At 45.7% G+C, this 13,344-nt stretch overlaps 1 protein-coding gene across 1 annotated transcript in view; it reads right to left on the bottom strand.

The window, feature by feature from the left end:
* LOC147699006 (potassium/sodium hyperpolarization-activated cyclic nucleotide-gated channel 2-like) overlaps positions 1-13,344 on the bottom strand; it is a 1,915,905-nt gene that overhangs the window by 559,976 nt on the left and 1,342,585 nt on the right. Inside the window, exon 7 of the mRNA XM_086933539.1 lies at positions 10,139-10,266. Within this exon, the coding sequence (XP_086789665.1) occupies positions 10,139-10,266 (128 nt within the window). The remainder of the gene's footprint in view (positions 1-10,138; positions 10,267-13,344) is intronic.

Below are 13,344 nucleotides of genomic sequence, written 5' to 3'. Positions count from 1 at the left end.
CGCAGGGTACACTCTACAGGGTGTGACAGCCGGACACAGCTGTGCATTCTTCCAAAACCCATATCTTTAAGTAGGAGAAACCCTTTCATACCTCAGCCCAACAGCGATCATTATGGGCAGAGATAGAGATCCGAAACCGCTGCAACAGGGCAAGATGGACAGGTACACGAAGGTCATCACCCCCCCTCCTCCTGAGGAGCATTCGACAGCCCGCTCGGACACAGACACCCTGCTTCAGGTGATTCACGCATCCAGCGTGGCACTAGAGGGGAAGAGAGGTGCAGTGGGCAAGGGGGTGACACTCCTGGGACAGGAGGTGAGGAATTTGGCGGAAAGGGTCATGGAGCCGGAGACTAGGCTGGGAGAAGCAGATGACTCGCTCCAAGACCTGTGCAAAGGAATTACGGAACTGCAATCCTTTCATAAAGACCTACTGTGGGGTGGACGATGTGGAGAATAGAGCACACCGCAATAACCTCTGCTTTGTGGGCTTTGGAGAGGAAATTGAGGGGACAAACATGCCTGAGTTTCTGCATTCATGGCTCCTGCACACCTTCCCGAAAGACAAATTCTCCACCTGCTTCGTTATAGGACGGGCTCACAGGGCGTTGATGGCCCGACCACCTGCAGGAGCGCAGCCATGACCAGTAATAACTCGTTTTTTGAACTTTCTGGACAGAGATATGATTCTCAGGGAAGCCAGAAAGCTTGGGGAGATCCGGCATGAGAAACACGTATAATGATTTCCCCGATGCAGAAGCAGAGACGCACCTTTGACTCCGTAAAAGCAAAAATTATGAGATCATATGATTCAATATAGGCTACTTTTTCCCGCAAAGCTGTAAGTGATATTCATGGGCAAATCCCACTTCTTTCAGATGCTAGAAGACGCATGGCACTGATTGAAAGAGCGACCCAAATTGGCACGACCGGCGTACCACCACGCAGTGAGGTGTCCTCAGTGGGGGACGCCGGACGGTCTCCGGGTGCACAAAGATCGCTAAGACCCTGACAGGCCCACAGGGGTCGACTTCTAGAGCCGACTCCATACACTCCAAAAGACACTGGCAGACTTAGAAGGTGCAACGAATGTTCCTTGGACTCTCGACGGGCTCCCGCATGCTCCACCTTCCCGATCATCCTAGACCTGACACGGAGAATGAAACTATGGTCTCTTCCTCCAGAGAGGAGGAGGCTGAGGGTCCCTCTATGCACCCCCTTGCAGCTGAAATACTGGCGATAGAACAGGACGCAGTGGCGGAGGCTACGACTTCCCTTGGAGATCCGCCAGATTCCCATTCGTGAACATGGGCCTGTGAGGTTGGCCATGGACATGGACTGAAATTTCAGAGCATGCAAGCTGGACACTAACCCCTCTCTTTCTATATTTTCTCTTCTTTTTCCTCTTCTCCATCTGGCGCAGCTTACGAAGAACTAGAAGACACTCACGGAGCCTTGGGCACTAAACTTGGCGTGGCTATAGACTTAGGCTCTCTGCAGTTCTTTCCCTCTAGCGCCTGTGATTTCTTGTGTTCTGTCTCTACTTATGTTTCTCTTCCTCTCTCTTTTTCTTTTCCAAGGATTTTGGGACTGCTGCGAGAGTTGGAACTTGTGCTGTGAGTTGGGACTGGAGGGCGATAGACCACCACCACCCTAGGGCTCATTCCCCAGCGACTGGTGGGGGATGCGACAACGGGGAGGGGGAGGTGGGGCGGGGGTTGGGGGGGTTACAACAGTGCTATGGTAGGGTTTCCTATGTTTGTTTTGGACAGCGGTCACATGGGGCCAGATGTAGGTAGCCCTTTACCGATCGGAATCGGCCGAAAATACCGATTTTCGGCCGTTTCCGATCGGTAAAGGGCTATTGAGATGTAGGGGCACATTTTCGGTAATTTTACCGAATCGGTATCATTACCGAATCGGTAAATTTACCGATTCGGTAATATGTACCGAATCGGTAAAATAATTACCGATTCGGTAATATTTACCGATTCGGTAAAATTACCGAAAATGCAATGTAGGTAGGCAATGTACCTCCTGCACATGGCTTACAGAATCGGTATTTTACCATGGAAAACAAATCCATGGTAAAATACCGATTCCGGTGTGCATGCACATGTGTGCATGCACACCTATGCCATGTGACAGGCAGACCTGCCCTTAGGGCAGGTATGCCTGCCACATGGCACCCACGCCTGTTTAGGGGGTGCCAGGGGGTGTCAAAGTGACACCCCCTGCACCCTTGTGAAATTCGGTATTTACCGATTCGGTAAATACCGAATCGGTAAAGCCTATTGATTCCTATGGGCTTTGAAGCCCATAGGAATCAATAGGCTTTACCGATTCGGTATTTACCGAATCGGTAAATACCGAATTTTACCGATTCGGTAAAAGGGAACATCTGGATTCCCTACATACCAACCCCTCACATTTACCGAATCTTAATTACCGAATCGGTAAAATTCGGTAATTTTCGGTAATTAAGATTCGGTAAATGTTACTTACCTACATCTGGCCCATGGTCACTACGATGCACGCATTCGCCTGCTTCCCCCACTCAGGACATGCCTTGACCACTCATGTCAGTGGCCCCTTTGACTGAACATAGACTCCCCGCGGATGAGATGGAGACTGACCCCTACTAGATACTCATATGGAATGTAAATGGCCTGCGGGATAAAATCAAGAGAGCGTTGGTGTCCTCATATGTAAAACGGGTCCAATTAGACATGATCCTATTGCAGGAGACCCACCTTAAGGGTACAAAGTGTGGGTTTCTGGCAAGGGGAGCTTATACAGTCCTTGCACACGCGGGATACACAGAGGGCTCCCGGGGACATGGACAGACCCCCAAGGTACATATGTGGGAGTGAACAGGGCGTGGGGTAGAAGGAGGGTCACTATAGTTTCGGTCTATGCCCCCCCAAGGTTACAGGCCAGGACTCCTCATGGGGTGACTGATATTTTCTTGGATACACCGGGTACACTACACATTATGGAGGGTGACTATATTGACATCATGTCCGTCCCTCTGGACCGCTCAGGGAACCGTAACAACCACTCCCCGACTGCGCAACTGGCCAGGTTGATGGACACCCTAGGTCAGATGGATGTGTGGCAGCAACTCCATCCAGACATCAGAAGGTATTCATACTATTCCGGCGCACACAAGGTGCACTCCCGATTGGACTATGTCTTTCTTCCGTGGAGGGTCGCTGGTGCGGTTTGTGAGGAGGAGTACCTGGCACGTGGGATCTCTGATCACTCCCCCTAATTGTTAGGACACAGGGGAGCCCACGGGCGGGACGTGGAAACTGGAGGTTGACGGCTTGGGACCTGAAGAACACAGAGGTGCTGCAAGATCTCCGGGCTGGCACAATAGTGTATTTTGCGGAAAATGTAGGCTCCGTGAAATCGGGAGTTATAGTGTGGGAAGCCTAAAAGACAGTGCTCTGCCATAGGGCCCAAAACTAGAAAGCCTGGTAGAAGTGGAAGGCACAAGAGGAGCTCAACACTTTGGAAACCCAAATTTTTGTGTTAGAACAATGCTATCTTGCGAGAAAGGACCCTCAGGTGCTTCGGCTCTTGACTGACGCGCAACAGCGCTACAGAGCCATAGTAACGGAAGACGTGAAAAAGCAGGCAACCCTTCATAGGTTATACGACATTGGGGATAAATCTGGTAAACTCCTGGCCTGGCTCAGTCATAAAGAGTTGGACGCCTGATGGATAGAAAATGTAGTGGACCAACAGGGTCAGATGCAAAAGGGAGACGCACAAATAGTACAGAGTTTTGCCTCCTATTTTAAGGTTTTATATGAGGCCAGGGAACTGGGTGCCTCGGAGGAGATCATAGTATATCTAGCCACTATTGAAACCCCAAGCTTAGCGGATGACGATAGGGAGGGACTTGAAGCATATATCAGTGACTGAACTTAAAGAAGCAATGACTAAACTGCACCCTGGGAAACACTCGGGCCCGAATGGACTCCCAGCTGAGCTTTATAAAAAATGGGCGGACCTCCTGGTGGTGCACTTATTAGCACTGTTTAGGGACGCGGCCCAAGATGGTATTCTGCAGCTAGATCTTAGATTGGCCACGATCATCCCCATCCAAAAATCGGGAAAGCCCCCCAAAGATTGCGCATCTTATCGCCCAATCTCCCTCCTCAACATAGAGGTTAAGCTCTAGGCGACGGTACTGGCCCTCCGTCTGCACCAAGTAATCTCGGGCCTGGTACATCAAGATCAGACGGGCTTCTTACCAGAGAGGGCGACCAGACAGAACCTACGGCGGACCCACAATTGGCTCATGGGGTGAAAGGCCAGGAAGATCCCCACATGTTCCTCTCCCTGCACGCGGAAAAAGCGCTCAATGCTGTCCACTGGCCCTTCTTAGAGGCAGCTTTGGTCAAGTTTGGCATCAGCCCCAAATTTAGACAGAGGGTGGGACTCCTATATGCGGACCCCAGAGCCCGGGTTAAAGTAAATGGACTATTATCTGAGGACTTCCCCATTAGAAGGGGAACCCGACAGGGATGCCCTTTGCCCCCCCCCTACTATTTGCCCTCGCAATCAAAATAGTGGCCTGTGAGGTCCGACAGACAAGGGAAACACTAGGGGTTTCAAATTACGTCGACTGATTTGGAGGAAGAAAAGATCTTGCTTTATGCGGACGACATTCTGTTATATGTCAACCAACCAGCTGTCACGATCCCGCATCGTTCAGGCTCTCTGGCAGGTATGGCTCCTTCTCGGGCTATGCGATAAACTTGCATAAATTGGTCTTGTATAGCCCGTGGGCTGAGAAGACTTGGCCTCCTCTCCCTGGAGCTCTCCAGGTAACGCAGATGGGATTCACGTATTTGGGGATATACCTCACTACAGATAAAAATCTCTCCTACCAAAGAAATATTCAGCGAGTCATAACAAATTTTGCAGCTGACGCTCTGCGGTCGAAAGCCCTCCCCCTTACGATACTTGGCCGCACCGCGATGTTTAAAATGTTTACATTGCCATGCTTTCTGTATGCCCTCCAAAATGAGTATTTCCCCCTTCCCTGACAGACGTTCCGTTTGATAGACGCAGAAATGCGCTCCCTGTTGTGGCTGGGGAAGCAACTAAGGATCGCCCTGAGAACATTGCAGCGGAAGCAGTATAATGGAGGGATATCCCTGCCGGACATGGAGGCGTACTATTGGGCGGAGCATCTGGCGCCGGTAAACGAATAGCTCTATGCCCCAGCCGATCACCCCACATACAGATTAGAAAGGGACACCATGGCACGCCGTTCTTGCCTACATTTTATAAATGGGGGCCCAGGTAGAAGACACCTACTTCTGGCCACGCAAACAACCCTAGAGGTATGGGATAGGGCGACTACGATACTGGGATAGACACGTAAACCGACAAAACAGACACCGATCTGGCACTGTACCTGATTGAGGGAACTTCATAAACTTAAGGGATATGGGGGTTGGGATGACATTGGAATCTCCACTTTGGGAGATGTGGTGGTAAAGGAAGAACTCAAACCCTTCAGGACTCTGGCAAGGAGTTTGGGATGCACCACATCCACATTTTTAAATACGCGCAATTGCAACATGCATGGAGAGCTGAGAGCTCGCTCTCCTCTCCCCTGCCAGAATATGCCCCACTAGAGGGTCACCTATTGAAAGAGCAAATACCCAACTAGGCAGTCTCTCTAAAGTACAGGACCTTGAACAATAACATGCCAGACAGATTGGGGATATTGAGGGACACATGGGAGCAGAACCTGGGTGTGTTGGACACAGTGGATTGAGAGGCAGCCCTCATGCATCATAGGGATGTGGCGATTGAATTCTGCCTCAGACTCATCAAATACAAGATACTACACAGGGTGTATTTCGATAGGGTCTGACTCCACGTGGTGGCGAAAAGAGATGTAGCACGCGCGTGGAGGCGTCACTACCCCCTCAACTAGGAGAATGGAGGAGGGGGATGGACATGTACATGGTGGCGGAAAGGGTCACATACAAAGCGAGAGGGTGCTCCCGAAAGTTCTGTAGAATATGGGGGAAATGGAGGAAATACCATGGAGTGGATAGTGGTCTGGGAGCTGACGAGCACAGCATGGGTCCTCTGAATCTTGGTGAGCACCGGGATGGGGGGGAGCCAAGGGGCATGTGTCTTCGACCCTGGAGGAGGTCTGGTGGGGGGGTAGAGGATTACCAAAACTGACACTTATGGGGGAGCCGGATCTCGTCCTGGTTCATGACATAAAGAAGGTGATGTGGCCTGTGGGTTGGGGGCGGGGGGAGCTTGGACGCGAGGATGACTATTTATGACATGCAAGTTGTTTTCTATTGGTTGAAAATGCAAATAAACATATTCATTAAAAAACAAAAATAAGAGGTTTGGAGTGTACCACTTTCCTTGTGAATTCCTTGAAGTCCTATAGGAAACATTCTGTTTGCTTTACTGCAATAGGCAAATGAATCCTGCTGGCTGCCCTCTGCATTAAGTTATGAAACCCCCTGATAGCTTCTGGAGGAGAGTCTGACGGAAGGTGTGGAGAAGGGGATGGTGGTGGAATAACATAGTCATCCCAGGGATCAAGAGCAGATACTGAATCTTGCAGTTCACCTTCCTCCATATCTTCTTCCGAGGAGGAAGTGTTCTGTGCTCTAGGATCGACTGCCCCGGGTCCGGCCTATTTACAGGTGTGCTAGTCGGTTGAGGACCTGGTGTACCAGTAGGTTCCACTTGTGGTACCTGTTTCTCTGATTGATGTTGCTGCTGAGGGAACCTTTGTTTATAGTCCGCCAACATGGCTCGCAGATCCTCAATTAACAATGGCCGCAGATGGGCCATGTCCCTGCGGCGTAGTTCTGGCTGAAAGTTACATTGATAACTAGGACGTGGAGCCATATACCATTGCTGATAATATTGCGCCTCTTCCTGATAGTCTTCACCCTCCTTGTCATCATCTTGACACTTCACATGGAACTCAGGTGGACTGTGAGCCACCCCATAAAGGCCATCATCATGTTCTTCCTCAACATAACCGTCCAACAGATGTAATGGAAGCAAAGGAGATACTTTGCTATACTACTGCATGGACGGCTGTAAGAATGGCTTGCTTACTCTGGTGACTTGAGTAATCCTCGTCGAAGGAGGCGTAGTCGGTGCAGAAACTGCGGGAAAGGGCACTTCCATCGTCGACGGTCTCAACACCCACGGTATCTTCATGAACAATGTTGTCGTCAACGGTCTCGTCGTCCACCGTGTCTTCGCCGACAGTGTCTTCATTGACCGTGTCTTTGTCGACGGTATCTTCATCAATGGTGTCTTCATCGACAGTGTCTCTGCTGTCGACTGTGTCTCCGTCGAAGGACCACCAGTGGACGAGTCAGTCATCATCGAGATCTTTGTTGACGCCATTGAAGTCGGCGAAGGGGCGTCATGGTCCTCGATGACGATGGGGTTCTCGTCGTCGATATGGAGACTCCGGTGGAGAGTATAGGGGATTGAATCACTGTCATCGTTGCCGTCGATGACGCCATTGACGATTGTTGTCAACAAGAGAGAGATCGCAGTCTGCAATTATTTTTTCAGCATTTTCTTACTTACAGGATTCCGATGAGGAGGCTCTAGGGCCATCTCTTTCCTTCCTGACAGGTGCAGAGGATAAAGATAATGCCCGTTCAGATGGGTGCTTGGTAACCTTCTCTAAGCCTTTGAGTCCTGGGAAGGTTTAAGTTGTTTTCTTCCCTCTCTGTCCTTGAGGGTCTTGTTTGAGAAGGTGATACAGATTTTACAATCTCCCACCTCATGCCTTGGATAAAGACAATAACTACATTCCTTGTATGGATTGTCCACATGGACCCTTTTCCTCTCACAGGTTTTTACAAGGGCTGAAAAGGCCTTTTTTGTCTGACATGATGTGAAGATTTGCTGAAGAGAAAAAAAGGAGGAGCACTCAGGGAGACTCCCTTCCACACCACGTGCGGTGAAAATCTGAGGAGAAATTGCCTCTGCTGGGAGTGTTCTAGAGAGTACTAATAGCTGATTGGCTGGATGTCAACATGTGGTCCTTTTTTGAAAAAAGGACATAGATAGGCTACTGTTTAGATGACCTTGGGCCATTATAGCCCATGAAGTATTTAAGGCACTGCTTGAATAGTTTACTGTTGGACTCCCATCTCAACACAGGGAATGATTCAGGCATGTGAATCTATGAATGATACCCCAATACTGGATAATTCAATGAAAATTGTAAGGCTGATATAACTCCGTTTTGGCCCACTAATGGCGAGTCATAACACATTTCCAGAACCTTGTTTGAAAACTCTTAGTTTGAATCAACAAGGTCTGATGCAAAAAATATAGATTCTGGAGGTAGGCCACGATCACCTGACTCTGCAGAGCATCAAGGTCTTCTGGAAAACTCGCAAAGTAAGTGTCCTTCACACACTGTAAGAAGGACTTTGCCATGAAGGTAACTCTGTCAGGGAGCAAAAATACAGGTGTCTCAGAATCCTTGACCACAGTGTCTCATCTAGACAAGGTATCAGCAAGAATGTTCTGAGTGTCAGGTATGTAAGTTACAAAGAAGTGATATTCCAAAAAGAAATAGCGCCAGTGAGCTTATCTGCCATTTCACTGCATGCTCCACAGAAAAAGACGTTTTCAATGGTCTATCCAAACCTCAAAAGGTTCAACTGCTCCCATTAAAAGATGCCACCACTCCATACAGGCACACTTAATGGACAAGAGCTTGTGTTCGAGAACAGAATGCCTTTGCTCATAAGTGTTCAAAACATGGAAGACATCAAAATTGGGATGCTTCATATTGCTCTCCTCCTGCAGCTGAAGCAGACAGGCTTCCCCAGAAAAAATATGAGGTATTGGTTACCATGATAATATTTCATGGACGGATCTAGGTGCGTGAGAACAGAGGCTTGGGTGAAACCCTTCATGATCATAATAAAGGCCTCCTGGGCCTTCGTAGTCCTTGAAAACCTTTAGTTAGGTTATTGTTATTCAGCTAGGCAGAAATGTCATTCATCATTCCAGCAAAGTGTTTTTAAAACTGTCCAAAAAACTCTGGGTCTCCTTGATAGAATTGGGGTTGGCCAGTCTAAAATAACGGATATGTTATGAGAGTCCAGTGATCAGCCATCCTCTGAGAGATGATACCTCAGAGATTCCACTTATGTTCTTTCCAATTAACAGTTCTACACCTTAAAGGAAAGATGGTTTTCCCTGATACAAAGAAGCACTGAATGAACACGGACTCAATCCTCAGATAGGTGATTGACATTTTGGAGTTGAAGGAGCAAATAGAAGCAGCCTGGAGCTCAGGAGGTTGAAAGAAACCAACCCCAGGTGAGAGCGAATCACAGCCAGCAGCCCTGGGAAATGATGAACCCCACAAATCAGCAGGATTCTCAGACATCCAGACGGCCGAGACACCGAAACCATAAAGGGCGGATGTAACACACAGGTTTACGTCATTTAGGTATTCGGGGTTACTATCGTACCTATGTATCCAGTGTCACTTGGTTCAGCTGCTTTTCTACTTTGCCCATGCTTAGGTTTTAAATAATTTGCACTAAAAATAACTCTGTGGAAATCAATGTCCCCTAATATATGAAGCGGCACAACTGGCTCTTCTGTGGGCAAGCTAGCTTTTTACAATTGTCTGCCCTCATATTTACACTTTCAGGTAACTCCCATTTTCCATATGTAAATGTTCTCATTTTCTTGTCCCTGGTGTAGAACAAAAGGGACAATGAATACACATTCATAAATTGGGCTTTTGGTAAATCAGGATAATTTTACATAAATTGCAAAACAAATATATATGTAAGCATTTTTTTTTACACTAATGCCTTCTTTGGTGATCCGGCCCCTGAGAGCCAACATAGGGTATAGTATGTCTTTGAATACATTCTTTCTTTTGGAAATTGGTACAACTAAAGCCATTAACCAACGGTTTTCCTATAATTAGGAGATTCTTGTTATGAAGACACGTTAATTTTGAACCCATAATATTAAAAACAATTATGGGGAAAAAGTTATGGTTTAGCAGTGGTGGAGTGAAAAGCTTTTATGACCAGTGTCATTGCCCTTTCTTTTAAAATGAACCCACCTTTTCCCTGTACAACATTGCTGCTTGCTGCGTGTTTGCTACCATGGCAGACATATGTGCCAATATATTTTGGTACATAAACGATCCACAAATGAAACTTGTCATCACAATCCACAAATCTTCAATTTCTGAAAATGTAAAGAAAGAGAAAAAAATATTATACACAGAATTCAACATCGTTTGCAATTTGGAAGGCTTACTAGCCATGTGTTCTCTGAAAGAATCAAACTAACAGCATATGGGATTGAGATTTAACAAAATATCAACTATTTTATTGATAATGTGATATTACACTTCCACCAGTAATGGCAAGATATGTTTGTAGGAGGAAAGGAAATGTTACTTGCATACCAAATGTTCCCATAACATGCATCTTTATAGAATTTATATTCAGCAAATATGTGTCTATTAGCACGATTTAAGAAAACATTTGAACTAGCGAGCAATTCTTTTATTGCAATTGAATAGATGGTCTACTTTGTTTAAAATGTCTTCTTTCAAAAAATCCAATTGATCATGAAATTAACTGCAAATAGTGTAGGTAATATATTTTAAGTGCAATGTTAAAAAACAAATAACTAACAATTACTGTCACTTTCAAGCATGCATGGTTTGAGTTAGAGTTTTGTGGACATGATACTTGGTCTCAAATGCTTGGAGTACCCTGTAAGCCAAACTGAAGGTCAGCCCACTTCATTTAGAGGAGGATGGTGCATCAGCCTTCTATCGCTAGAACCCCCATTAGCAATGTCGACCGACGGAGTAGGGGCCATCAGAGTAAGCCATACTGCCCAATTGATTTAGACAGTCTGTTTTTTTTCTGTCCATCTCCGCCAGGAAAATCTGGCAGCGAGGAACAGAAGAAAATGAATGACTTCCACACACATTTCCACTTTGGGAGTTTGTTTTTGAAAAACAAAAACTTTTTACATGTTTGATGAACTGCCAGGGAAGATGGATGTCAAAAACGAAGGTGGCTGTTCACCAAACATTTTGTACCTTGACAGGTTCCTATCAAGGTGAAGATTCCACTCTTGGGCCTTTCCTGTAAAAAAAGATTACCCGAATTCCAATGAGAAAGGTAAAAGGCTTATTCACAAATGTATTCAAGATAGATATCCAGGATGGGCAATTAGGGCTACATGTAACCCTTCTTTCTCCAGAAAAATAGCAAGATGGTCAGCCTGAAAACGGCTTAAAAAGGTTAACCGAAAGCTTTATGTACTGCCACTACAAACAAATTGGTATATTATGCAGCAAAGAACATTTTGACAGCACACATATACACCTTCACTCTTACCTTCCAAAAAACCAAGCACTGGCAAGACCAAAAGGTCTGGCTTGGAAAGCGTGTGTATTTTTATTCATTTTGTTTTGCAAGCATATCAAAGAGAAATTAAAAGATAAAAAAGTAACAATTGAAAGGAGAAATTGGCCCAAAATACCTTGCACTAAAGTTTTTAGGTGGATGTGGTCAGGCAAAATGTAGTCACTCTAAGTGCAAGGGATTGAGTGGCTGAAGTGGTGGGGACCACAAGCAATTGGCGAATGACAGCTGAACAGATTAAAAGATGAAGAAGAAAATGCCCCTTTTTGAAAGTACAAATGTATGTATTTTTATTAATTTTTCATATTTATGATTTTTTAAAACATGTCAAGAGACTTCAAAAATTACCGTGCATGAGAAAGGGATCTAACTTACTGTTTCTTATACTCTAATATATTGATATATTTATTATTATGTTGCCTTCATATTTATCAAAAAAAAGGAAACTAATTCACAATCAATGCAATTCTGCTTCATTTGATTTGAGTTTCCTCGCTGTACCAGTGAACATGTAATATCACTATGCATTATAGACATAACGTTTGCTGGATATTAACCTTGGCACAGTGTTACAGACAAATCATAATGAATCTAAATGTGAATACATTTAATCTGTGTACGAATTTGTTTGATTGGGCACTGTAAACATTTGTCACACAATCGAAAGTTTTTCACCCAATAATTTTGCTCAGAAATAAAAAAAATGTACTTTGATTTTTTTCAGAATGAATCATAAACTAAAATAGAGATACCAAACAGGTAGAAGAACAGAACAAGTCTGTGTTCAAATTTTATACTTTCCTGATCGTGCATAACTACCATCTGTGACACACTTCCTCTGCCCCACAGTCTCCTCCACCGCGAGCCAGAGCCAGACTCTTCGTGCAAGACTCTAGAAGGTAACTTTATCAGTTGGACTAACATAGCCCATGTATATGGGCCGCGCTCCATAGTGGTCGGTCTGAACTTGTGACTTTGGTCTGGTGTCGCACAATCAAATAACAGAAAGTGGCGCTTTGTGTTTTTAGGCACTATTCTGACCTCAAATCTTCAGAATTGCATATACCATGTTCTACTGATTGGATTTTTGTCGTTTTGGGATCAAATAATTTATTATCATTCACTCTATTTTTCTAAATTGGTTTGACATTTGTCTTGTGATGTGTTTTGACTTTACTACTGTTTCTGTGCTGCATAAATACTTTACACATTGTCTCTAAGGTAAGCCTAAATGCTTTTGTGGCAAGCTACCAGAGGTTAAGCACAGGTAAATTTAGTGACTGTAGTGGTTCAGCCTAACAGGGATTGTGGCTGATGCTTGAGAAGGTCTCACAGTCATCTCAATCAACAACCCACATTCTCACATTGCTGATCACTGGTGGGAAACAGTATTTGTGGCTGTGTAGTGCCATAAAGTGATGTGTAATTCTTAAATCCTTTCTAAATAATGTGACCCCATTTACAACCTCTTTTTAAATTCTCCCTGATTGGCTGATTTTTGGTTTTCCAAATTCACTCTCATTCTACCTAACTGTCTGTGCCTGTGTCCCTGCCTGCAATGAAGGAGCTGAAGCTCAGCAACTTGGAGAACTACAGTGCAGTTCAGCTAGGGAAATTCTGCAAGGACATGGTGCTTCCAGCAAGAGGAGCTCCAAGAAGGAGGAGCTCCAGAAGCCCTAAGAGCCTTTGAGGAGTCCCACCAGTTGCTATGTGGATCAGAAGATGAAGAGGACGCAATGGGTGAGCCAGAGGAGACATTACTGGACACAGGTATGGAGCTGCGGCACCTAGAGGAAGAGAACAACTCCCTCCAGGAGAGGAACCGTTTGTCAGGGCAGAGAACAGTTTTTCTGCCTGTAGTCTGTCCCCAGAGGAGCTA

Source organism: Lissotriton vulgaris, chromosome 8 (genome assembly GCF_964263255.1).
Source record: "Lissotriton vulgaris chromosome 8, aLisVul1.2, whole genome shotgun sequence".
Taxonomy (NCBI): Eukaryota; Metazoa; Chordata; class Amphibia; order Caudata; family Salamandridae; genus Lissotriton; species Lissotriton vulgaris.
This window is presented reverse-complemented; position numbering and strand designations above follow the sequence as displayed.